The sequence below is a fragment of the Coturnix japonica genome, chromosome 2 (genome assembly GCF_054131305.1).
Source record: "Coturnix japonica strain WE chromosome 2, WE-NBRP24, whole genome shotgun sequence".
Taxonomy (NCBI): Eukaryota; Metazoa; Chordata; class Aves; order Galliformes; family Phasianidae; genus Coturnix; species Coturnix japonica.
In genome coordinates this window covers 102025995-102051496 of record NC_140664.1, presented here as the reverse complement: position 1 = coordinate 102051496, position 25502 = coordinate 102025995, and the positions used below count along the sequence as shown (strand labels likewise).

Here is a 25502-nt window from a genome sequence, read left to right as displayed (position 1 = left end):
TTTGATCGCTGGCAAGGTGGGCAAACTCCTTTGCCAAGAAATGCTGACAGATAACAATCAATCATGTTGCATTCTCTGACCATAAATAAAGAAAAATAAGTTACTTGCTACTAACATGGTTCATACACAATATATCATAATCCTAAGAATGCAGACATTATTGTACAATTGAAGTATTTGAAGACTATAAGTAACAAGGTAGAACGATTGATATCTGATGCTATCAAGTAAGAAAATGGTTAAAAATTCCAAAACAAGAAACAAGTAAATGACTCAATAAACAAAGAACTAGTCAATCATGTGAGAGCTTACATTTATGCTTCCCCGTGTACAATTAACAAGAAATTCCAACTGAAGACTTTGGGAACTGAAAAAAAAAATCCTTACAATTTTGCAGGTAAGTAACATACACGTGAAAATGAATTTTGGAGGTTTCATCCATAAAGCATACAATACAATACCATTCTTCCAGGGTTTCTGCACCGTACTTTCACTGAATTTGTTTCTGTTCGGAGCATGCAGTGGCAATTCTGAGAGCAGTTCACAGCTCACGAGATCTCTGTATTTACAGTCACTGTTGAGCATTAAAAAACAACGATAATTAAATTAAAAAGGTGCTTCTTCCATATGATAAACACCTAAAAGGGGGGATTAAACTTATGAGGGGAGTAAACTCTTCAAAAGGGCTGACAATAGCAGGACGCGGCGAAAATGGTTTTAAGTTAAAAGAGGGAAGATTTAGGTTGGATGTTAGGGGGAAGTTCTTCACTAGGAGAGTGGTTAGGCCCTGGAACAGGCTGCCCAGGGAGGCTGTGGATGCCCCGTCCTTGGAGGTGTTCAAGGCCAGGTTGGACGGGGCCCTGGGCAACCTGATCTAGTAAATGTGTATGTTTGGTGGCCCTGCCAGGCAGGGGGGTTGGAACTACACGATCCTTGAGGTCCCTTCCAACCCGTGTCATTCTGTGATTTGGTGATTCTGTGATTAAGTGCATAAAAAAATGACAATTTCATCAAGAATTAAGGTGACACTAAAAAATTCACAGTAAAGTTGGCTGGCTGGCAGTCCCAACAACTTTCATTACTCCCATAGCTTGGTCCAATCTTATTATGGTATCAGCTGAGATTATTCCGTTCTAGAGTGTAACTACATAAAATTCTGTGAGTAGGAAGGGCATACATGAATCACTTATTTTTTTTTCTCACTTAGCTGACAGGAAGTTTGAGATGATTTCTGCCACCTTTGAAGAAGCCTCTACTTTTCAGTTGTCTGCTATATATAATATCTGACAAAGAAGGGATCCACGGAGCATTTGAACAGTCAACCATTTTCTTCCCTAATAGCTGAATATACTCAAGAGGACCCCAAACCTATTCTGCCTTAATTCCCAAATACATATATTCTAGATAACTTGATTTTGAAAACATTTTGTTTTCCAAAACAAGATACAAATATTGCTAGCAAAATGTGTACTGATCTCTTTCTTATCTGCAAATAAAGCCATAGACAAAAAATGCTCTTTTATCAGATCTTCCCCCTCCCTTCAATTAATAATCTAGGTTAAGTACAAATGACATTGCATCACGCTTGCTGTTTGGAGAAAGAAACAGACTTGCTATTTTCTGTGAGGGTCACATTCCATCTATTTAGCAGCTCATAGCCAGGGTAACTCAAGCCATCCTGAACTGCAGTTTTTAATGCAGTTTGAAGGAAAAACACTAATGCAGATGACAATAAATTGCATCCACCAAGCCCAAATTCCTCAACTGCAATCTTTATATTAGTCAATACAGACTATTATTCTCCACCAGAGGGAAAATAAGATGCAAGTGTCTAACGGCCCAGAATTTTACCATTACCACATAAAAGGTTTCTTAACATATCCCTGTCATGACAGCCTCAGAGCTGATAAAACAGGAATTTAACAGCAGCCCACCTTCAGGATAACAGTCTCAGCTCTTTCTAATCTTGACATCAAACTACACGCAATTTTTGCCAAGAACTCCAAACTGTACAGCTGTACAATCTGTTTGCTTATTGAACTGAAGTCACCACTAAAGAGAAATAATAACTGTGTTTTCTTCTACATGAAACTATGCAATGGTGACGCTTTTGAGTAAAACTAGAGAAAACAGTTTTACTCCAAATAAAGGATTAAATGTCCCTTCTCTAAGTACAGAGGATTGCATTTCACCTTTGGAAACATATCTTACCCCTAATGCTCTGTTAAGGAAGGAGGTGAATTACTGTAGTATCTCTTGCACAAACTTTTTTATCCAGCATAATCTGCTTTACTATAGCACGAAGAGCCACATATGCTATAAGGGAAAACTAAAACACTTTAACAGGAGGAAGAGCTTGGATCTTCTAGTTGATTAATGAATAGATGCAGCATTTTCCACTTAATGTGCTCTGTGACAGACTTCAGTCACAGAAATGGGACTGGTGCTGGACAAAAGCAATACTCTACACTAAAGTTATTTGACTACTTGTGAAAATTACTCGGAAATGTCTATGATCCAATTTCTCTTTTAATTACTGGAATATTCCATAATTTAAGTATAATTTTTATATCTTTTCTACAAAGTCATCTTCTGCTTCTTTTTTTTCCGCTGATGCCGAATGGAAGTTGCAACTGAATTGTACATACGCAAATCATTCATACAATAAACAGCATAAGCACTATTTGAAGCTGGCATAACAGTTAAGCACATGCTTAACTCCACATGCTGTATTTTTAAGTGTCTTTTTCTACTGCCATTCAGGTATTTGTCAGCCTGAATTTGTATAAAATCTTTAAATCCTCCCATGAATTTTGTACAGTTCAAAGAGGTATAAAAATGAAAGTGTTATTTTTATTTAATTCTAGTAAGTACTATTGTGGGTGAAAATACATCCATCTCATATTACACTCATATAGGGATGCCAAAACAGGTGAGACTGGCATAAAGAGAATAAATTAAGTCAGCAGTCAGAGGACAAAATATCTTCTGTTGTCCTGTTAGGCTTTAATGAGAATACAGGTATAACCATGTAGTTAGCACAAAGAAATCATATTATTTGCTTTTTATTTTCTTATGTGACCCAAATATAACAGAAAACATTAATTAAAAACGTCATATTCCATTTGTAGAGTGACTAGGGAACAACATGTTATCTTAAGGGCAGAGTATACATATGTACCTTTTTTCAGCTTCACTTTTTTCTCTTGGTTCCACAGCAGCCACTCCATCTGCAAATTTGAACTGTAAAGATATTTAAAATAGTCCTTGATGGTTTAAGTTTGGTTAAGTCTGAGGTTTGAAAAATATCTACCACTAACCTCACAGCACCGAAAAACAAACACATTAGGATACTGACTTTATAAAGCTGTAACACTATGAAGAAGCCCACCTTCGGAGTGGCCTGGCAGTACTGTAACAAGTACTACTTCATCAGTAACCTGTACCATTTGATAGACCCTTATATCCTTTCTAACAATAGGGGGAAAAAGAGCTGTTCACTTCATGAATCAAACTTTACGATTGCCAACTCCATTTACAGAAGGAAACATTTATATTCCTCTATTAAACATCGATTTTGCCAGGAAAATCAATTCTTTATTGTTCGATTACCTCAGTCGTGCACTTACCAATCTTCAGCCATCTGCACTTTGCAGCTTACCTTACCCAGTTAAGACCATTATCCACTCCAGAAGTAGTGGAAAATGACAGACACTATCAGCACCTGTGTCTGAGCGGCAGTGAAATGCAAATTTTAATCCATTATCAAATAAGTAAATACCATAAAATTTCAGCAACTCTTAAAAAATCCTAGGCAGCTTATCTAGAAGAAGGAGGTGACAGAGAGTAGAAAGGTCAAATAACATCACTGAGCATGAAAATTGCTTAACGCTCCCGCAGAGTTGCCAGGAAATCAGAATGCTAATGTCATGGAAGGTTTGCCCAAGTAATCAACCACAGAACACTTCTGAGATGCAGGATGGCTGCGTAGCTCCCCAGCTTTCAAACAACACCCTGTCCTTCTGAGATGGTGTGGTGAGAAATACCAGCTTTTACCAGGTATGTGACTTACGCACAGAAGTGTCTGTGTGTCCATTGGAACAGTCCCTTCCATAAAACTGCTGAAACAGAATTACTGTAAAAACTGAGATGACAACATGTTGTTTCATATCAAATTTGATGACAGGTTAAAAAAAATAAGTTCCATCAAGCAAAATTTATAATGTCAATAGCACATAGTAATACTCTGACAGTAATATTCTTTTCATTACAGGAATTTAAAAATGTTGATGAAACAGCATCAGCAATTACAACTGCCCAAATATACAGATTACTATTTCTTAAACTATTCAGTGACAAGGCATAATTTCTCAGTACCTTTTCTTCTATTTCAAAACTCTTTAGAAGCTCATCTACTTCTGTTAGTTGTCCATCTTCAAAAGACTCCTCTGCAAAACTTCGCATGGGACTGTTTCCACTGGAGGAATTGTGGATTTTAATACCTGAAGCTGAAAACGTACACATAATTTGTTTCCCATACTAAAAGCTATCAGAACTTTTACCTCCTACATATTCTAAGAACTTAATACAAATGACATTCAAGAACCCGTAGAACACTGTAAATGCAAAATTTGTATGTAGAATTATTTCACTTAAAGCATGAGCCCTGTCAAATTAATATTAAACTGAATCTGCAATTAAAATACCAACCAAGCTGTATGTTCTGCAGTAGTCCCTGCGTAACACAATGCACCAATGAAGTAATACGTATTTCCATATGAACACATAAGTTGCCAGGGATAATCACTATCAGTCATCTTTTTCTGTTCTGCACGGGTAATTTGTCTTTTAATAAGTCATACATCGAGCATAGATTGATGTGAATGAGGTTACTTAAGTGTGTGATGAAAAGCTACATTAGTCAGATCTGGGAAAAAGGAACTGCTTAAAACTTTTTGTTTTCAGCACAAGAAGACTCAAAATTTTTTGGCCTCTAGTTTTATTCAAATGGGACATAAAATAATAATTAATTTAAACAAACACAGGAGTTACTGAATAGCACAGGACCTGCTTCCAGGTTTGGTTTCAATCACCTCAATTCTGCAGATGCCACAACACATACCCTCTCTATTTACAAGATGAGAGGACTCTAGCTGTAGACTTGCTCCCTACTCTGCTTCAGAAGTCTTGGTGTCTGAGCCAAGACCTCCAAAGCAGTTATTATTTTTGCCTTCTAATCACTAAGACTTTATACCTTTTCTCCTCTTTCCATTCCAAAGGGGAAATTCACTCCTTTTTCTCCAGGATGGAGATTTCATTAATATGAAAACACTCAATTTCTTACTACTGTTCAATCAACTAACCAAAATTCTTGCTTAAAGAGCCAACGATATCCAAAAAAAGTACTATCAACAGACAGGAACCACAGAAAAAGATGTTCTTGTAAGAGGTTCATATCATTTCAAAAGACCTGTATTTCATATAATTGGGAAATCACTGTTACAATTAAAGACATTACTAGCTGACAAGTTCTCATTTTATGCGGTAAGTATAAATCCTAGGTTTCCCCCTGAATATCTTTGCGGTTACTTTCTTCTTGATATGCATTCAGAAACTTCTAGAAACGCTTACTTACCTTTCAGCATCAAATCCCATGAATTTTCAGCCTCATTCGACTTTCCAGATTCTTGTACATTAACGTCTCTGTTTTGAACAAAAGGAGTACATAACATTCTCATCTTGCAAAACAGAACTAATCTAACCAGCTACACACAATTAAAGTTCTCAGTAATGCTTTTAGCTACAGACAAATCCACTCTTACAATACACGACCCTCATTAAAGTGTTCTTAAATCTATTTTGGCTATTCCACATTTATTCCGATAAACATACATGTGAATACATTAAGTGAAACTAAGACGTTCCAAATTCCAACTTTTCTACTAAAAGCTCATCACCTCCTTTTGCCTTTGCTTAAACTACTGAAAAAGGGAATGTTTTCAGTAAGATTATTATGGAAAGAGTGTACTAACAAACCAATTCATGAGTCTGAAATAAAGAAATGTGATTTATGGTAATTTTGCATTCAAGAGAGTTTGCACAGCAATGAATCCTAAAGACAGCAAGAAAAACAACTGTTTGCTGAAAGGCACTTAGCTCATTTATTTTAAAGAATAGTTGGAAAAAAGAATGACAATTTGCAAGAACCTACTGAAAACAACAGTTCCCCACTATGTGATGCCCCGTCCTTGGAGGTGTTCAAGGCCAGGGTGGACGGGGCCCTGGGCAACCTGATCTAGTAAATGTGTATGTTTGGTGGCCCTGCCAGGCAGGGGGGTTGGAACTACATGATCCTTGAGGTCCCTTCCAACCCGGGTCATTCTGTGTGATTCTGTGTGATTCTGTGTATGTGCAAGTTTGAGCTATGAAACACTCAGGTACAAATATCTCTGTAGCTCTACAAAAAAAATACTAAGAGCTTAACTATGCCACAGCAAGCCTGCAGAGATAGGAGGGATTTTTCTCAGAACTAGGTTCTCCGTAAGCTTATTTCCTCTCTCCCATGCATTTATATGAAATGCGGAGGTTGAGTGATTTTTCCTGTAACAACTATTCTTTCTTTAAATCGCAATGCAGATAGTTCCAGAAAGCCAGCCTCATCACAAAGTTTATTGTTTGGTTTTTTTTAAAATGGAAAATGCATAACAGCATCAAGAGACTGAAATTTTCATATTCAGGTCAGAAGCTGTTCCCAAATCCTTACCGGATTCTGATGTATAGTGTGGAACACCTATGGGAGCTACAAATTAAGTTCTTGTCAAAAAGGTGCCTCCATCACATACAGCACACTACGTCTATCGCCAGCTTGACAGATCTAAGAGCACTGACAGAACCCAAAGAAGTCAATGCATTTTTGAGTTCCGGAAATGAAGACAGACTGCATCATGTCAGAGTTTGAGCAGTGAATGCAGAATGATCTTGCATGCTGCTGCTGATTAAATTTAAACAAATCTCTCTCTTTACAGCACAAGCTGTGGTAACCACTATTGCTCAGTTTGCTACTCTGCATTTGAAAAAGGATTAAGTCTGGGGAGTTTTATTTGAAATGAGAAAAGTAAAAAAGCAGAATTGTCCTAAGAGAGGGTGCTGCTGCTCTTATAGAGGTAGTCATCTTGTGCACAAAATGAATATGAAATGGCTTTAAGTTAAAAGGGAAATGGTTTTAAGTTAAAAGAGGGAAGATTTAGATTGGACGTTAGGGGGAAGTTCTTTACTAGGAGAGTGGTTAGGCCCTGGAACAGGCTGCCCAGGGAGGTTGTGGATGCCCCGTCCTTGGAGGTGTTCAAGGCCAGGGTGGACGGGGCCCTGGGCAACCTGATCTAGTAAAGGTGTATGTTTGGTGGCCCTGCCAGGCAGGGGGGTTGGAACTACATGATCCTTGAGGTCGCTTCAAACCTGGGTCATTCTGTGATTCTTTGATTCTGTGAATACTCACACTAACAAATTTACTCTGACACAGCACAACTGCTTAAGAAGATGGATGTTGCTACTGAAGACATACCATTTGAATACCGCTCTTCACAGGTTTGTTTAAGCAGAAGTATTTTTATATTAAAAAAGAAGCTTAATATTCTCATGTCTAGAAAACAGGTTGGCACACTGATGAAATTCCCTTCCTCTTTCTTGTAAGCTTAGTGACAGGAAAAGGATAGGAAGTCCAAATACGCAAAAAAAACCAAATTATTATAATTATTATTATATATAGCAGTTATTAGATGGTGAAACACTGGAAAAAGTTAAGTTATAGTTTAAAATAAAGATAACCTAAAGTCACTCGCAAAGCACAAAGAAAGAAAATAAAACAACCCTCAATAAAAAACCTTAAATTTCAGATAAAATTCTTGTGCAGTTCCTATCTGAAGAATTTAATCTTAAAACTCCTTTATCAAAGAAAAGTATCAGAGCTACAGAGTTAACGAGTTAATCACAGAAGGGAATCATAGAATGATTTGGGTCAGAAGCGACCCTTAAGACCATCTTGCTCCAACCCCCTGCTATGGGCAGGGACACCTCCCTCTATACTAGGTTGTTCAAAGTCCCATCCAGCCTGGCCTTGAATGCTTCCAGGGAGGGGGGATCTACAGTGAGAGAGATACAGTGAGGAATTTAGTCCTCATCTAGTCTAAATCTGCTCTCTTCCAGTTAAAAGCCATTTTCTCTTGTCTTATTGCTCCATGCCTTTATAAAAAGTCCCTCCCCAGCTTTCCTGTAGGCTCCCTTCACACACTGCAAGGCCCATCTCACAAGGCACTATGGCTTTATTTATAAAAGCTTGTTGCCCCAGCCCAGTGACTTTTATTATAACTCCATTCAGAGTTTATCCTAGTTCTTTAAAGCATACAACAAACCAAAACAAAAAAAAAACCAGAAAAAATTATTTGCACTCAGAAAACTATCATACCACAATCAAGCTTTGACACTTAGAAAGACTGACTACTACTACCAAAGTATATCGATATGAGATTAAAGTACTTAGCATTATTGTCATAAAGTATAACAGTAAGCATACCTAAAATTACTGTTTACTGAATGACCGTTTTCTGAAGTAACAGCAGACTCCAGATATTGCTTTTCTTCTTTAATGGAGAAGCTGGAACTGCATGCCTTTGCAGGAAAATTTCCACTGTCTGTGACTGTAAGCTCCTCTTCGCCACTGGTTCCAAAAAGATCAGGGTCATCCTGGATCACATCAATGACAAGAACATCTTTGTTGTAAGCTTCAAGAACATCTGGAAACTTTTCACTTTTGTGTTGTGGAAGATTGACTTTTGATTTGCTATCATCATGTATTTCTAATGCAACACGGTGGTCAACTGCATCCCCTGAATGATGGGAAACCTCTGATTTCCATACGCATTCACTACCACTGAAGTCAGGTGAAGATGACTTTATCTGTCTCTCAAGAGGACATGGATATAAAAAGACAGGATCGGGGAGTGTGGACTTCTCATTTAAAAGCCCTTCAGAGCCATCATGGCAAAAGTCCTTATTGTGAACCTCATCAGCTTTTTTCTTCATGGAAGCTGTAGATACGGTATCCCTTACTACAGGAAGAGGCTGCTGCTTAACCTTTATCAAGCTAGTCTCCTCATCTCTTCTCTGACTTCCTGAAGCACTAGAGCTATCAAATAGCTCTGGTGGGCTACGGGTTTTACTCTCAGGTGAACTGACAGGTTCCAATGTCTCGGATTCAGGTTTGTTTCTGCGTAAAGGTATTTTGAAATTTGTCAGGTTTCTGGTATTGAGTACTGTTGTATGTTTTAAATCAGAAAGCATTTGGTTCACAACGGATGCTTTATGGTCTACGTTTACTCTGTTTCTTTTCCCTTTACATGCTCTATTCTGGCCTGCCATAGACGGGTTTCTCTTTGTTACAGCTTCATTATCTTTTGCACTTGTAAAATTTGAGGTTGCTTTATCTTCTTGCATATCATCAGGGTTAAAAGGTACAGCACTTTTAACCATATTAACTGGTGATTCCACATTTTCACTGCTCGTTTTACAAGTCTCATAAATACCCACAGAAGAAGATTCTGAGATTTCAGCTGAATTCAGACAGTCAGCGTTTAGATCCATTATTTTATGTGCAGGTTCTTTGTTAACTTCTGCCAACGATGTTTGCAAAACCAGCTGTCCCAAACTCCCTGTCACACCACTGTTTCCAATAGTTTTGACACCGCTTTCATCAGAGGACTCTGCAAAAACTGGACTTAAAATTATTTTTCCTCCTGAGACAGACCCACGACTTTCAGGGACCCATCCAGAAGTCCTGGCACAAGATTCAATAGGCCAAACATGCTTGCCAGTCATAGGTATTGCTCTTTGACAGGTAAACCGCTGCAGTTTCTTTTTAACTTTATTTAATTTTTCATCCATCACACTGTTGTGATCATTAGAAACATTATGAGCATGAGGTAGCGCTCTCAGGCTACCTGAGGTAGCAGAATGGCACTGTGATGCCACAGTGTTTGCGTCTTTTCTTTCTGCTACTATAAACAGACCAGATGTCTTCTTACAGCCATCTTCAAATGCAAGCGATTTAGTACTATTCTTTCTCCTATTCCTTCTACTCTTTTGAGCTACACAAGTATTGCTTTCTTTACATACATGAGATGCACCATCAGACAAATTTGACAGAGCTGTTTCTTTATTATTTAGTCCTAAGGTTGTGGAGGAGTCTGAAGAGGCAACAGCTGCTTCTGCTACTAAGTCACACTTACTGCATTCATTAGTAACGTCAGGGAAAACAGTCTGCATGGCTGACATCTCAGTGATTTTCATCTTTTTCCTACTCCTTCTAACAGTATTACACTGTTTTTCACTTGAGAACTTACTGCTTTTTCTCTGGTTGCATAAAAAACGCCCTTGTTTACGCTGAGCTTTTACTTCCTTATTAAACACGAAACTATCATTTATGATAGTTTGCATTCTATCGGTGTTGCAGTCCCTATCACTCCATTCTACAGTACCACCAGGACTAACACAATTCCTCTCATCCTGGGCTTTGTGGAAGAATCCACTTACATTAAAGGCGCTGGTAGCTCCATTCATTGAAGATTTTACAAATGTACTGATGCAACTACAGGTCTCCAATCTCACAAATGGGTTCTTCCTTGTTACATCGAGCAAGCCGTTACAGCTGTTCAGGCCATCTCTATTATTCTCAGCATCATCGTGTTCTGCATTTATCACTTCTCCACCTGTAGTTAGGCTACAATTCTGCAGGCACTTGATAGAATCAGTAATGTGTTTTCTTCTTTTAAACTGTACACCAGACCCTTTGGTTTCAGGATGACAAGGAAAAATGTTGCTTTGCGTCCCAGTTAATTCATCAACTGCAGGAGATTCCAAGAAGTGAGATTCCTTTTCACAGGGATTTTCTGATCTCATTAGATTTGCCTTACGCTTCTTCACAGCTCGTGTACCTGAGTTTTGCTTATTTTTGTTCTGTTTTTTCTTTGCTGCTCAGAAACAAAGCAAACTCATTAAAGAGCAAACTAAGGGAAAAAAAACAACAGCCCCATTGCAGAATTTTATAAAAACAACAAAAAACAGTCAAGGTCAGTAAAGAGCATAACACTACATAAGGCAAAAAAAACCATTTCAGCTGCATTTCACCATTTTTTTCTTCTTTCAATAAGCACTATTAGCAGACTTAAGAGTATCAAATTATGTTGTCTTCAGAAAACACACAGATAAACAACGGAACCTGAAGACGCAGAAAGGTCAGTGGAAGCTGTATATTTAAAATGAGGGGAAACCAATTACAGCAAATCTGGCAAGAAAATGCTGATGGCATTTGCACAATCAGTCTTTAAAATCTTTTGTTTATACAATACATTCCCTGTAATAGGAAAGATGCTTATAATATGATGGCCATTTATTGCAGATATATAGTCCAATTAAATGCATAAGACTGTTCAAGACCCAAGAAAATTCCAGGACTTGCATTTTTGTAAAATACTTTTTACTTGAGAGTAAATAAATCTGCATTCTCTAAGCTGTACACACAAAAATAGAGAACTAACTTGAGAACATATTGGTAAAATTTTGTCAAGATCTCACATCTCAAAGCAAAACAATTTTAATATCTCATTTTTTCAGGATACGGTATTTAAATATTGATTAATAACTTATCGCAAATGTCTGTCATTTGAATACATTCATTTTTAAAACAGAAAGAATGTCTTACAGGTAACTGTCCTGAAAAAAGGAGATTTTTACAAACCCTATTCCAGAATTGTTCAGCTGATGTAACATTCCCTTAATACTGCAAAATAAAATCTAAAATTCTTACCCAGGGCCTGTTGCTCCTGATATCCCTTACTTCCCCTTTTCAGCCCCAGGTTACATGGTCTACTCTATTTTGTGCTCAATGACTGCTTTTCTACTTCAAAAAGCTTTTCCCCCCTCCTAAAGTCCCTGTCTCAAGAAATATAGAGAGAAGAGCTAAGTGACTGGCCACACATTAACATGTACTTTAAGACAGGGTACACACCACTCTTTCCTGCCTGCATGACTTTGCCCCTCAAAGTCACTTCCACCTGCAGAAGTAAAATTATTTCTTGCTTTTACTTTCTAATGAGGTCTAACTGCAGCACCAGCCCCTTGTCCTGGAAGCCCAAATTCTACACCTGTACTTCTACAATGGGGCACAAATGCTTACCACTTTCCTGCACGCTATCTGCTCCTTTCTGAATTTCTGAGTTCAGCTGATGTTCTACGGTGCAACACTTGTGCTGCTCTCCTTCAGCAGTTGATTGTTCTTGGCCACTTAAGCCCTGCGCACATAGTAATGGCAATGAGTCCTCCTGTGTCAGACTTGCAGTGTTTTCCTTGGACTCCACACACTGTGTATACAGCTCTAGCATGGCAGACCTTCTTGCCCCCTGTAGTTCTGATTTCACCAATGGCTGTCCGCCCTTCTTTGTCAAGTATCTCTTTCCTCCCTTCTTCTTTGGCTTTTTCAGCATTTCTAAGGAACACCCATCTACACTCTCTGGGTTATCCACCACTTCCTGAGGTTTTGGTTCAGACAAGAAAGACTCCTCAGGCCCCAAACTCTTAAGACCTGGGATTTGCAGATTCAGTATCATTAAGGAGGCAGCACTTTTCATTTCAGTGCTATGCATGCCCTTTCTAGGTGGCAGCACCTCAGATTCTGACAAACAGGAAACAACACTGTGCCCCTCTGTACCCTCAAGATCCTCCTCCAAGGCTGGGATTTGCAGTTTCAATTCCACATAGGAATGCTTGCGTTTTTTTCCTAAGTGTCTTGTATTCTCCTGGAAACCAATGAGGTTTGGTTTTTCTGGGCTACCAGTCTCTCCTGACAATTTCTTCTGCAAGTCAGTTCCTAAGCATAATGACTGCTGACCTCGTCCTGTCTCTTTGCCTACAGTCTCTTCCAAACATGTTCCTGCCACTATGGATGGTGCTTGCCCACCTTCACACACAGCGCTGTCTGGTACCTGCAGAGCAGAATCACTCTTCCTTTCAGAAGACACCCTGCTCTGTACCCTCTTGTTTTTCTTACCACCCAGCCTCTGCCTACTCTTAGCTCGCTCCTTCTGCACAGACAAAAGAAAAGTAATCTGCTCAGAGGAACCTCCTGAGTGTGCAGCAGATTGCAAACCTGAAGGTGAGGGCTGCTCAGGTTCCCTCTCCAGTGCCAGCTGAGGACTCAGCTCGACCACCACCTGCTTCCCCAGCTCACATCCCACCCCTGCACCCCAGAGAGTAAGCCGAGTCTCAGTCCCGACCACCTTCCCAGATCTTAACTGCGGCATGGTGGGGGACACCACCAAGCCCTGCACACCCCTAGCAGCACCCTGAGAAGTGCAGGCCCGAACACGAAGGGAGCACAACCTTCTCCTGCCTCAACACAGCCTGGCCCGCGAGAAGCACAGCCTGCGAGCCCACAGCCACCAACCAGCTCCCACCCCCACACCTCCGTACTGCCTCACAGATAGATAACACCACCGGTTCAGCCGCCTCCCACCCCCCTCCCCCCCTTCCCCTCGCCACTTCTCAGTTCACTGCTCCGTCTGTCAACGCCTCGTCTGGGTCCCAGCGACGAGAAGCTCACGGAGAAGGGCGGGCTGCTGCCACGCCATGTCGCATCATGGCGGCCGAGGGGGTGCGAGGGCGGCTCGGCAGGCGTGTGGAAAGGCGGCAGTGCCGCTTCGACAGGCGGGACATGGGGCGGGGCAGGGCCGCATGGGTACGGGCCGAAGTGCCGAGGGCCTGTTGTGGAGTCACCAAAGGTTCAAAGTCGGGCTGACCTGAGTGAAAAAAAAGCAAACAGATCCCAACTCTCTTGAGTCAAGGGGATGTACTTGGTTGTGTACTGGCAGTTAACATAAGCTTTGTATTTCAAATGAGGTGTTTCCTGAGGAGATAGAGGAGGTGGGACAAAGTAGATGAAATAGTTAGACTATATAGCCAGAAAACAAACAAAATTAATTTGGGGGCTTCTAATGTAGTAGCTCCTATGCTCAGCTTCCCATGAGATGTGCGCACAGAAAATACAAAGTCACAGGGGTTGGGAAAGACCCCTGGAGACCATCCAGTCCAACCCCAAGAAGTTTTTTGTGTCTCTCCTTTCCAGAAGCACAGTGCTGTGATGTGGAAGTACTTGAAGAGTAAGGGTGTCCTTGGAGTCCAACTAGTGTTGGCCTGCAGTACAGTTGTGGCTAAATCACTCTGTATCTCCATCTACAGATACAGATAATATAGCATTATCCAAATAAAAACAGGAACGGTGTCTGTGGGCAACGGTCTGGTGGGCAAACCTCTCCAGAAGTGAGGAAATGAAGTTCCATTATGAGGAAGGGCATCTTTACTTTGAGCAGTGGAACAGGCTGCCCAGAGAGGTTGTGGAGTTTCCTTCTCTGCAGATACAACCTGGATGCCTTCCTGTGCATTACTAAAGGGAATCTGGAAAAACAGCATTTGAATTAGCTTACTACTCTCCAGTATCATTATCAAGATTTTGTACCCAGTCAGTTATTTTCAGTAGTAACAACTTTAGTCAGAGGAGGTTTTTATGAAATGAATAAAAAATGTACTTGGAATGAATACTAATTAAAGACATTCTTCATGAAAGCCCTTTGAAAAAAGAAACAGGACTGGAGCCTCAGAAAGGACATTCTGAAGCAGCTGTGGATTATGTTAAAAAACAGATTGCATTCAGCTAAAAATATTGCTAAGGAGAGGTATTATAAACGTTATCTTACAGTGGATCAAGGTAACTTGTCTTTTAAAAATGCCTAAAATAAGGGGCAGAGATTTAATACGTAGTCATATTATTAAAAACTAACTGAAAACAACCATGTGAAGCATTAATTGAAACTGTAGATTAATAAAGTGTAAATGGATTAAAAATTAAATAAACAGCTTGGGGGTAGGGGTGCGGGGGGGGGGGAGGGGGGGGGGAAGGGGATGAGTTATTTCCATTCAAACATTACTGTAACTGAGTTTTAGAGCTAATTCAGCTTTTGCTATCTATTTCTGTGCTTCACTGGTTTCTTGTTCATCCTAGACTTAAATGGTCAAAGAAATACTGGGTACTGTGTGTATGAAAGTAAAAGGAGAATCCTAGTATCTAAAAATACATTTTTTTCCAGAATCACTGATACACTCAGTGGTGACTGTCAGTTTCCAAAAGAGAGAAAGGAATTTATGTGACTCAATTTATGTACAGTCTATGAAATTATTCTTTCTTTCTTTTCTCAGACAATCAGAGAATCATAGAATGGCTTGGGTTGGAAGGGACCTGAGAGATCATCGAGCTCCAACCCCCTGCCATGTCCAGGTTGCCAACCACTAGATCAGGCTGCCCAGGGCCCCATCCAACCTGGCCTTGAATGCCTCCAGGGATGGGGCAAGAAAAGTGAGTATTTATGCTTAGCCTCCCAAACATCATTATTTACACTACCAGTGTGGAGAAGTTGTGGCTGCAGATCTAACACTGATATATTTGACCAGCTTTCCATGAGTTTTTGAAGGGATGGTATTTAGAAACACGTAACAGCTACACAGGTGAGCAAATCCCACACAGACTCTACTGGGCTGTATTTTAGACATTGCTGGTACATTCACCTAGCAACAGAATTTATGTCTTTAGGAAACTGGAAACAACTTAAATATTATTATTATTATTTTTCCTTTTCTTTCTTTGGTGAGACAGCATGAAAAACATCCCACTGGACTTCTTCCTTTTGCACCGCTTACATCTTCATGCTTGGCGGAGGGAGAGATTTGTTATATCCCAGAAACCTTTACGTTAAGTTTTTGGTTGTGCTGTAATAATTGAGGCTGAGATGTGAAGAATGTGCATAGTCTTTTATGTTTCCAAAATACACCAAATTAATCTACTAAGTAGTACAACTAAAACCAAACAGGGGAGAGTTTTATTTCAACATGTCTAGGAAAGTATCCTTCTACAACCCCAAGGATTTTTCTTTTACGGTATTGGTTTTCCAAAGTTTGTACCCAAAGACACTAAACACAAATGTGATTTTTAAGTAACTCCTTTCCCCCCCACCTTCCATTCAAGTATATGGCCATTTTGGAAATACGTTTATTGCTTGCCAGTTGAACTAAGGCATTTCTGTACATATGCCACTCTAAAACTGTGTCTGATTCATACTAAAAGATGGCTGTCTGCTTGTCTGCACTGTCACTACGAACTCTGATATACAGGAGTCATGTTTGGATACCAAAGGATACACTTGGAAACCAGAGCTTGCTGCTGATATTGTTAGAAATAAATATAGTAATAGTACAGCTATTAATTGATATACAGCCACTGTGGTGTTGAAAGCAGAGGTGCCTCAGTGGAGATATGTGATCTGCTTTGCAAAGTAATGACACTGTGGGACATCATGAGGGCAGACTATGTGAATGCAGTGAGTGGCTGGTGTTTCAACCTTTATTTTGGTTGCTGTTTTTTATTATAGGGCCATACAGAGTAGATTAAAGTAATTGGATTTTCCACTAGTTTAAAATGAGACATTGGAGGGAAAAGGACAGCTGGTGTATTTCATAATGAACCATCTGGCTTTTTTTGGTCGATCCTCTGATTCCTAATTTATTATGGAATTACAGCATGAAAATCAAAATTATTGATTGTGTGGAATCAGTGTTTCCCTCTGGCACATTTTGTGCTCCTTCAGTTTTTGGCAGATAATGGTCCTAGAAGGAATAAGGACCTCTCACACTAAGCTATTGCAAAGCTTGGAAGTCATCTATGCTTTTTGCCTCTAGTAGATATATTTTTGTAATCATGCTGTTTCACTCACTATCCACATGATCATATCCGATCTGAACTTTGTAGAAAGTGGTACTAGTCAGATTTAAGGCTCCATGAGGGAACTGCATGAGGGAATTGCTGCTTTAGGTTAAAATGCATTGTATTTATTTCCATTTTTGTGTTGGTTGTTGTTGTTTTTAACTTCTCCTGGTGGGAGTCTAGGAAATAAACTAATTAGCTGGAATTTAAAATGCGGAAAGTACAGGTGCAATAGAGAGGTTAACTGATGGAGCAGGAGAACACAAACTGAGTCTCAATTTATGTTAAAATTATCTAAATAATTATCTTCGCTTTAACTATATGGTAAATAACCACATACCTACCACTGAATCTGCCTTCAGAATCAGCTTCTTTTAGTGGTGGGATGAAAAAGATGTTGGATTAAGAGGGAGGCATCTGCAATCCAGCAAGTACATAACAGCTCTGTCCCACTGCCAGAAAGGACTTTGAAATATGGTTTCTGAATGAAAAATAGATAAATAAATAAATAAATAAATAAATGGGGGGAAAAGAAGAAATTGAAATTTGGTGGATCAGAGCTAGAAAAGCCATGGAGTTAGAAACAGTAGTGGTGGAGTGAGAAATACGCAGAGCATAGTAAAATAGCAAATAACACAGGAAAAGTAAATTGCTTCAGAATATCACCCTTAAAAAGAAAGAGTGGTGTGGTGAGGACAGAATGTGGTGGGAACTTCTTTGTGGTTCAGACTGACTGAAGAAAACATGAAGGAGCATCTTCAGCTGTACTCTTAGGGAAAAAAGTACTTAAAAATCCTTGAACTTTGGATGGTGACTCTGATCAATGGCAAACCAGAATCCAAATCCGAATCCTTATTAATCTTGCTGCTGGACATTTAACTAAGCTCAGTGACCAGACCCTAGCTTCAATTTCTTGTACTCTGGCCACCCATTAAGACCTTACATTGAAGTCTTCTTAATAATGTCAAGGTGGCTGACATACATGGAGCCTTACAGTCAGAATAGCTGTCTGTGTCTTTTTTTTCCCCTTGGACGCTTCATCCATAATCATCAGATCACTCCTCATCTATCAACACATTCTACACTCTGTATTGCTTTTGAGCCTGAGGAGTTTATTTGCTGTTACTGTATGTTTTCAGAACCTGAATGGGACTTTTTCTGAGCTGCAGATCAAGGAAATGACTGCTGCTTGCCTTTTTCTCTTTGGAGACAGTATTACTCTCTAACAATGAAAATACCTTTTGCAGTTGATGAAACATAATTTTTTCAGTCCTGCTGACTGAATTGAGCAACTGACTGATTATAAAGCTTGCCCCAACAAAAGCAGCATACAACCATTTTAATGTGCTGATTTGACCCCTAAACATTACCCACTGGCACAACCAGGGTAAACTATGGAAAGAGATTCTCTTTCAAAAGTTCCCTCTCAAAAGCTTTCTATTCAGAAATAAGGCTGGCAATAAGTGATTACTATACGTTAATAGCAGTGTCACTGCTCAGTAGACAAGTCAGAACAGTAGGACAGATAATTTCTTTCTTGTCTGCAGTGCTGGTGTTGCACTCGGTATATGTGTGCCCATTTATTTCAGTCATTCCTTTCTGGTTGCTGAGAAGGTACTGAACGTTGGGCTGTTTCATCTACATCTGACTACGGTGGGACGGAGATCACAGAGACTGCAGCCTTCCAGTACCTAAAGGGAGCCTATAAACAGGAGGGAAGTCCACTCTTTACAAGGCTAGATAATGACACGACAAGGGGAAATGGTTTTAGGTTGAGGGAGGGAAGATTTAGGTTGGATGTCAGGGGAAATTCTTTACTAAGGGAGTGGTGAGGTGCTGGAACAGGCTGCTCAGAGAGGTTGTGGATGGAGGTACTCCCTGGAGGTGATCAAGGCCAGGTTGGATGGGGCCCTGAGCAGCCTGGTCTAGTATCAGATAGGGAAGTTGGTGGCCCTGCCTATGGCAGGGGGGTTGGAGCTTGGCGATCCTTGAGGTCCCTTCCAACCCAAGCCATTCGAAGATGCTATGATCCTTGTGGCCAGAGGGCCCTCAGTGTTGTTGTTACGGGTTTCCTGAAGTCAGGATAATAAAGTCCTGGATAGCAGCTGCCAAATTACATTACTCTTTGCAGCCTGATTAAGAAGTGTGTCTGTGTTACTGGATTTCTGAGGAAGCTGTGAGGATGTAAAAGTATCTCCCCTTCTGGTGGTAACACTACTGCACCTGTGGTTGCATCTGCATTTTTGCCACTGCAATTTGACATCAGCAAAGTAACCTCAGCTTTGTGGAAGGGATTTGAATGAACTGGCTGGTACTGCCTTGCTCTGTGCTTTGCTGTAAGCTTGGAGCAGGCTGAAAGAACATGAGGATGCAGGGAAGTGATGAGATTTTTACAATAAGGTTTTTTTTTGTCTTTGTTTTTAGTAATTTCATGTTTATCCCCACCACCATAAAAAAACAATTGCATATGCTCCAAATGTGTGAAAGGTTCTTTGCTTAATCAACAAATCCCTGTGTTACTTATTATATTGGGCTCCTCAGTTAATCCAGATCTGACAGGAAGAAATGCCTTGCTTTGTAGCTGGAAACACTTTAAAAGTGGGGAATGGACACTGATCACAAAAAGCATAAAAACAAATCTAACTTGGAGCTTGACTCCTAAATTTGCATTTGAGGAAGCAAAAATACAGCTTCAGCTGAGACAATATGATTCGGTGCTAGTTTTACTTACTTTTGTATTAGCATGTAGCTGAAAGAGCTGCTTTCTGACCTCTGTTTCCTTCTGAGCGTCATGGGAGACATCTTTTATTCTGGCCACAATTCTTCATCCTTCCTGTCTGCTTTGACCTCCTAGTAAAATTGTTCCTTCCAGTCTGTGCTGATTGGCATTAACCTGCCTGCTGGCTGAGCTGCTGTGAGCTCTTGTTGCTCGTAATCGGCCTGCAGCTGATGAGGACGCCAGGAGGGGCACTGTTAGAGCGCTGAATATTTTTGTGCGTCTTGTGCTCTTGCTACCAAAGCGCACTGTGCATTAAGAATGTGGTACACTGTCTTTGTGTCCTTCTGCAAGCACACAGAAATATTAATAAACCAAAGTAATATCTCCTGCCCATTTTTGCTAGTCAAATCTTATTAACTGCAGCCAAGCTAAGCTGGAAGATAAGATGAATATAATGTTCATATTCCAAGAAATCAGAATTAAGATCTGAGATATTGGAAATGAATTGTTGAAAACGGGAACAATTAGAGAAGAAATATGGTTTCTAGTTTCTGTTGTCTTTTAAGCTAATGAAATATATCCATGTGAAAGGGAAGATGAGGTTAGTTTAGTTTCCTCACTATTCTTTCCATTTTAACTTACAGAACTGATTCCTTTGGAAAATATCTCAAGACTTGACATCCACACAAATTTACCATCACAGTTATTTAAACCAACAAACTGTCAACAAAAGCTGCATTCCTTACTTAGGCTTAGAAAGTGATAAGCCTGAAAGTCATCAACTACAAGTCACGTGGCCTTGGGAATTCTGGGGAATCACTGCTCAAAGTTTTACCTGAACCCAGCTGCCAAGCTTTACCTGTTTAAGGGCACAGCTTGCCCTAGCAAAGGAACAAGGATTTCTATAGACTGAAATCCAAGTTGTACCTGTAAACTAAAGAGGAAAGCAACACAGCTCCAAAAGATCTAACATTATTTCTTGTCTGCAGCTAAATTTGACATCAAAGTCAAACATCCAATATTAACCGTATATGATGTGTCTGAATTTTCAGAATTGTTCCAATAAATGAATCTCCTCCTTGGCCTGTGTGGATTTACAGCAAAAGCATTCTTATATGTAGTTTATGCTGTGTGATAAAACTACAAATAAATGTAAATAACATCTTATTTACATTTTTTACACATTGTTCTTGTAAATATAAATGTCTTTAATAGCAATGTATGTTTGCAGCATATGTTTGTTCTTCATATTTTGTTCTGAACCTTGAAAAGAGCCACGTGATAGTTTGCATTTGTATTGCATACTCAGGCATCTGAGAAAACATAAGTGAAATCTGTTTGTTGTCTTCTGTGGGCTAAGAATAATGCCTGAAATTATTCAGCTGATCAGGGCCAAGCCAAAACTGGCCTGAAAGCACTACCTGTGGTGGGATATACTTGCTGCCTTGTCTCTCCCAACACTGAATAACCCTTATATCTCATTTTCACATAGCAGTTTGCTTCTTAAGTGTGTACTATGGTCTCCCCATCTTGCCATTCCTAGACATTGAGCAAATTCAAAGGTATACCCACAGTCAAATGATTATTTCTAATTGTGACTCTGTTTGGGTATTTCTATCTTTAGAAATTTTACTTTGGCTTAATTACAGACTTCTGTGAACACACAGTATTCCCTTACTTATTTGTTGAAATGGAAAGATGAATTAACATATTGCTGTCTCATTTAAAAGGTTGGGCACTGTGCAGTATTTATTTCTAACACTGCTTTTTCAGAGGCCTGTTTTCGGACATCCTTGTCCTCCCTTTTGCTTAACTAACTGTGGAGTGGGAAAGAGGTAGATGTCAATACTCACCCGCCTCCTGGCAATCGGCTGTGCAGATTTCAAAATGACTGTAGAGCTGCCTGAAGTCAGTGGCAATTTTCATAGCGCCCATGTCATCTACTTTACTGTGAGAATAGATGTTAAGGGAACGCCCAATGTGAATGAAAACTGCAGTTCATACAGCAAGCCCCAAACCTTAGTTTAAACTCCCACCTCAGGTTTTGTGTCTGTTGTCTTTCAAAGCAACACCTACGTCCATGTTTTGGGCACCTTTTAAGCTGGAGGAGTTGGGGTCAGGAACTGCATTATGGCTGTCTGATTCCCACAGAGCAGCACCGACTAGTGGAGACTGCAGGTTGCCACTGTGTACTTTGTGTGTGAAATAGCAGCAGGAATGTGTGCAGGGCAACCGAAGGAAGAATTTAATCATACATGGCCTTTAAATATTGACTAATTGATTTAGCACTTGAAAAATATTTGGGGTGTGCAGTTCTGTCTTCTAGTACTGTAAATAGCTACTGCTGGTAGTCTCCAGCTGGATTCAGGGAACACTGTTGGTCAGAATGACCTTCCCTCCTGTTTGCTGGAGCTGGAAACAGAATTAATCAGAAATGTCATTCAGATTATTCAAATATAGTAATCTTAATATTAAAATGTACCTTCTATGAAATGAAACCATTTTTATTTTTGAGGAAACTAAACTATGTTGCATTAAAATGCCAGAAGCTCTTACAGTTAGGAATGCATGTGACTGATGTCCTCAATTTCTCCTGCTATTTTATGAAATTCTTGTGATATAAATTGTTTTCTAGAATCATAAAATGTTTTAGGAGAAATGCAGGTTGTGGAGACTAGATTGGATTTTTCAGGAGTGAACAGCAAAGCTGCAGACAAATAGCATTGAAAAAGTAATATTTTGATATGATAATAACTCTAGACAGAAAGTATTTAGCTGAGGAACATAATGGGTGACACTTTCTTTATTGCTCGAAACTAGTATTAAGTTAGTTCTCTCAGAAAGCCTGAAGACACAAGCAGATCTGTCTGTTCTAACTCAGTCCACTGGGGTAACCAGGAAAAGTGGAAAATGGTTTCTTTAACAAAGTGAATTAGGTCTCTTAACTACATCTGCTCTCTCTGTCATCTTGAACTGCTTTACGGCGTGCACAGCGCTTAGCTGATACCAAATAATGCCTGCAACTCAGTCAGAGGGTCAAGGGAGCCTGTGCTAGATCTTTCAGTCGGTATACAGCTTATACGTTAGAATCATAGAATATTTAACCTTGGAAAAGCCCTCTAAGACTATCTAGTCCAGCTGCCAACACACCCCCCCATGCCCACTGCCCACGTCCCTCAGTGCCACATCCACACGGTTCTTGAACACCTCCAGGGACGGTGACTGCACCACCTCCCTGGGCAGCCTGTGCTGCTGCATCACTTCTCTTTCTGAGATTTTTCCTACTATCCAGCTTGAATGATAATAAGATAATATTGTTTAGTTCATCTCTTTCATATATTATTCAGGGATCTTTAGTTCTTGCAGATCTTGTTTTGTTCCTAAAAGAGATCTAGGAGGTAAGGTTTTGCCAAACAAACAAACAAAAATCCCACTAAACCCAAACTCTTGAGAGTTTTACTAAATAACAGCATTTTGTTCTGCAAGCAAAAGAAATATGGCTCATTTTTCAATAATGTCTTTCAGGCCCTGCCTGTACCACGCATAGGGTGAGGAGATCCCTGAGGAAGGACAAATGGAGGTGTTTCCCACAGCATAGAGGTATGGTTATCTCAGCATATTGCCCGTGCTCCTAGCCTGCTTTTTTAGGATGCAAAAATTCTGTCCTGGAGTAGACTCAAGATTAAAGTTTTCCAAATTGTGTTAAAAGTTTGGGCTCCTCCAATGGATGTTTTTCTGAACAGACAATAATTTCTGGGTGAAAAAAACAGCCTGCCAAAATCTTCCAGCTGGCTCTTGCTGTTCATGTGGAGAGGAGGCATGAAGTTTTTCATAGCTAATAAAGATGTTGATGTCCTACTTTATCAGGAAGCTTAGTTTTGGCTGTGGGAATGTGGCTAATTCTTCCATGGATTTAATGCTGGCAAAGTAACACAATCTGTGCTAGCTTGCTAGCTGAGATCTCTCACCTAGCACCACCTTCTGCTGAATTAACACTTGCCTTCTCAGTAGCCTAAATATCACCTGCAGGCCCCACCTCACATTATCAGACTAGTTTTAGCATCGGAGGCTTCTTGAAAATTCCTGCCCATGAAGTCAGCCCACAGAGATTAGAGTTCATTCTAACAAAATGACTTTTTGGATTGGACTTTAAATTGCAAACTTGCATCAGGCTGCACTCTGCTTTTTTGCCAAGTACTCCCAGCTGCCAATTGCTAGTGACTTGCCATGATTAATCACTTTATTTCAGCTGAAAAGAAGAGAGAAGGAGCAGAAAGGTGAAATTTTTCAGGGTGTCTGTGTTGAAAAGGGTGGGTGGGTCTGGCCATTGGCACACCTTGTTCAAAGTGTGCTTGTCCCCAGCAGCTTGTGCTGCACTGGTGGCCCCAGATGAGGGATGGAGTTTGTCCAAGTCCTTTGAAAGGACTTGGGCTGGTTGTCTCTCTGGTACTTGTCCAGTAGTTTGTGATATACAGGTCCTTGTCTGCTGGCACATACATATGCTCTCAAGGGAAAGTGTTAGAAATACTGAGGACACTGCAAATTCAGCCATGCACATGCAGAGTGGAAGTATTCTGTTTGCACGTAAGCATAGGTAGCGGGCAGTCTGAATTTCCCTTTGTGGCATTTTGTTATGGTTGCTTAAATCTTTACACTGCTTTTTAGGGCAGCCTTCAAATCATCAGCATGTTTTGTGTGCCTTATCTAAACACCCTTCACAGTGCTTAATCTCTGAGCTTTAAATACGTGTGAGGAACACATAGTATATGCAAGACACACTATATTATTCTTTGCTTTGAAATAGGACCTGATTTTAAAGACCTTATTATCAAGGTTACAGTAACAATATATTAGAACTCTAAGCATTACTTAGTAGGAGAAATTTAACCCTGGAGTCAAAAGACCTGATTATCAGTGTTGAGTGTAATCAAGTAGAATGAGCATATAAGAAATCTTTGCAAGCAACGCAACAAAGCAGCTCAATGTTGTTTCCATGCAAGGCCACGGCCTTTTCATCACATTGACTGCACAGATATAGCTGGGCTTGCAGTGTTTTCTTCCCCGCCTTTGTGATTATCACTAAGCAACTGGCCCCTCACTGTTTCTCCACTCAGCTATTTTATAGAGATTTGCATCATTTTGAACTTTTTCTTTTTTTTACAAACTGTATTACAAATTAATGGGCTAAAAGGAAAGTGCCTTGGATGAGTGACATTGCTTTGTAGAAGAATTATGGATTATATTATCTTCTCCAGCTCTCTATGGAGAGAACATGAAAAGCTTCTCCACAGCCCCCCAGTCCCCTCCTGCTGCTGAAATCTTGCAGGTTTGGAGGTGTTTCAGAGGTGTCTACTAAGAACGCATCAAATGGATGTGCTTGTACATAAATCTAGACATTATAATTCAACAGCTGAGCAAATCATATGCTGCCAGTGAAATTTAAGACCTGAGATATTCCTATGCAGAAATCCAATTAATACGACCCATTTGTCCTCTGAGGTTGAAATCTACTGCAAAAGAAATATTTCTGTGCTGCTTCTTGTAGCTCATTTCCTGAGAGAGGATCTCTCTACAATCCCAGAGTACTGGGTTGAACAAGAGCAAGTGCTGGATTCTGCACCTGCCCCAGGCCATCCCCTTTTCTGAATCCTGATACCCTCAGCCTGCTTGTCTGCTCCTGAAGTTCTGTCTGGAGGCTGAGCACTTCTCCCCCCAGGCTGCGCTCACTGTTGCCATTGAGCATTGACAGAGAGCTGGACCTGCCCTGCAGACGGAGGCCAGGGCTGGGCCCTTGGATGTTGTGGCAAGTCCCACTGCAGATTCTAAAGTATCAGGAATGTAGAAGAACTTGCTTGTTTTGCTTGTATTATATATATATATTTTATTATTGTTTTGTGGTTATTTTATGTTGTCCTTTTTTTTTTGCTG

The 25502-nt window shown here is 40.0% G+C and overlaps 1 protein-coding gene across 3 annotated transcripts in view; it reads right to left on the bottom strand.

Annotated features, from left to right (window-relative positions):
* The window catches only part of TOPAZ1 (testis and ovary specific TOPAZ 1), a 31353-nt gene extending 17830 nt beyond the window's left edge, over positions 1-13523 (bottom strand). Inside the window, exons 1-7 of one of the 3 annotated variants that reach the window (XM_085538310.1) lie at positions 12227-13516; positions 10585-11021; positions 8570-8739; positions 5636-5703; positions 4378-4508; positions 3182-3243; positions 462-574 (exon numbers count right to left, since the gene is read on the bottom strand). In XM_085538310.1, the coding sequence (XP_085394436.1) occupies positions 462-574; positions 3182-3243; positions 4378-4508; positions 5636-5703; positions 8570-8739; positions 10585-11021; positions 12227-13349 (2104 nt within the window). In that variant the 5' untranslated portion in view covers positions 13350-13516. Of the gene's footprint in view, positions 1-461; positions 575-3181; positions 3244-4377; positions 4509-5635; positions 5704-8569; positions 11022-12226 lie in introns of all 3 variants that reach the window. The other 2 variants (XM_085538309.1, XM_085538308.1) reach the window with 2 other exon arrangements.
* Between the last annotated feature and the right edge of the window lie 11979 nt (positions 13524-25502).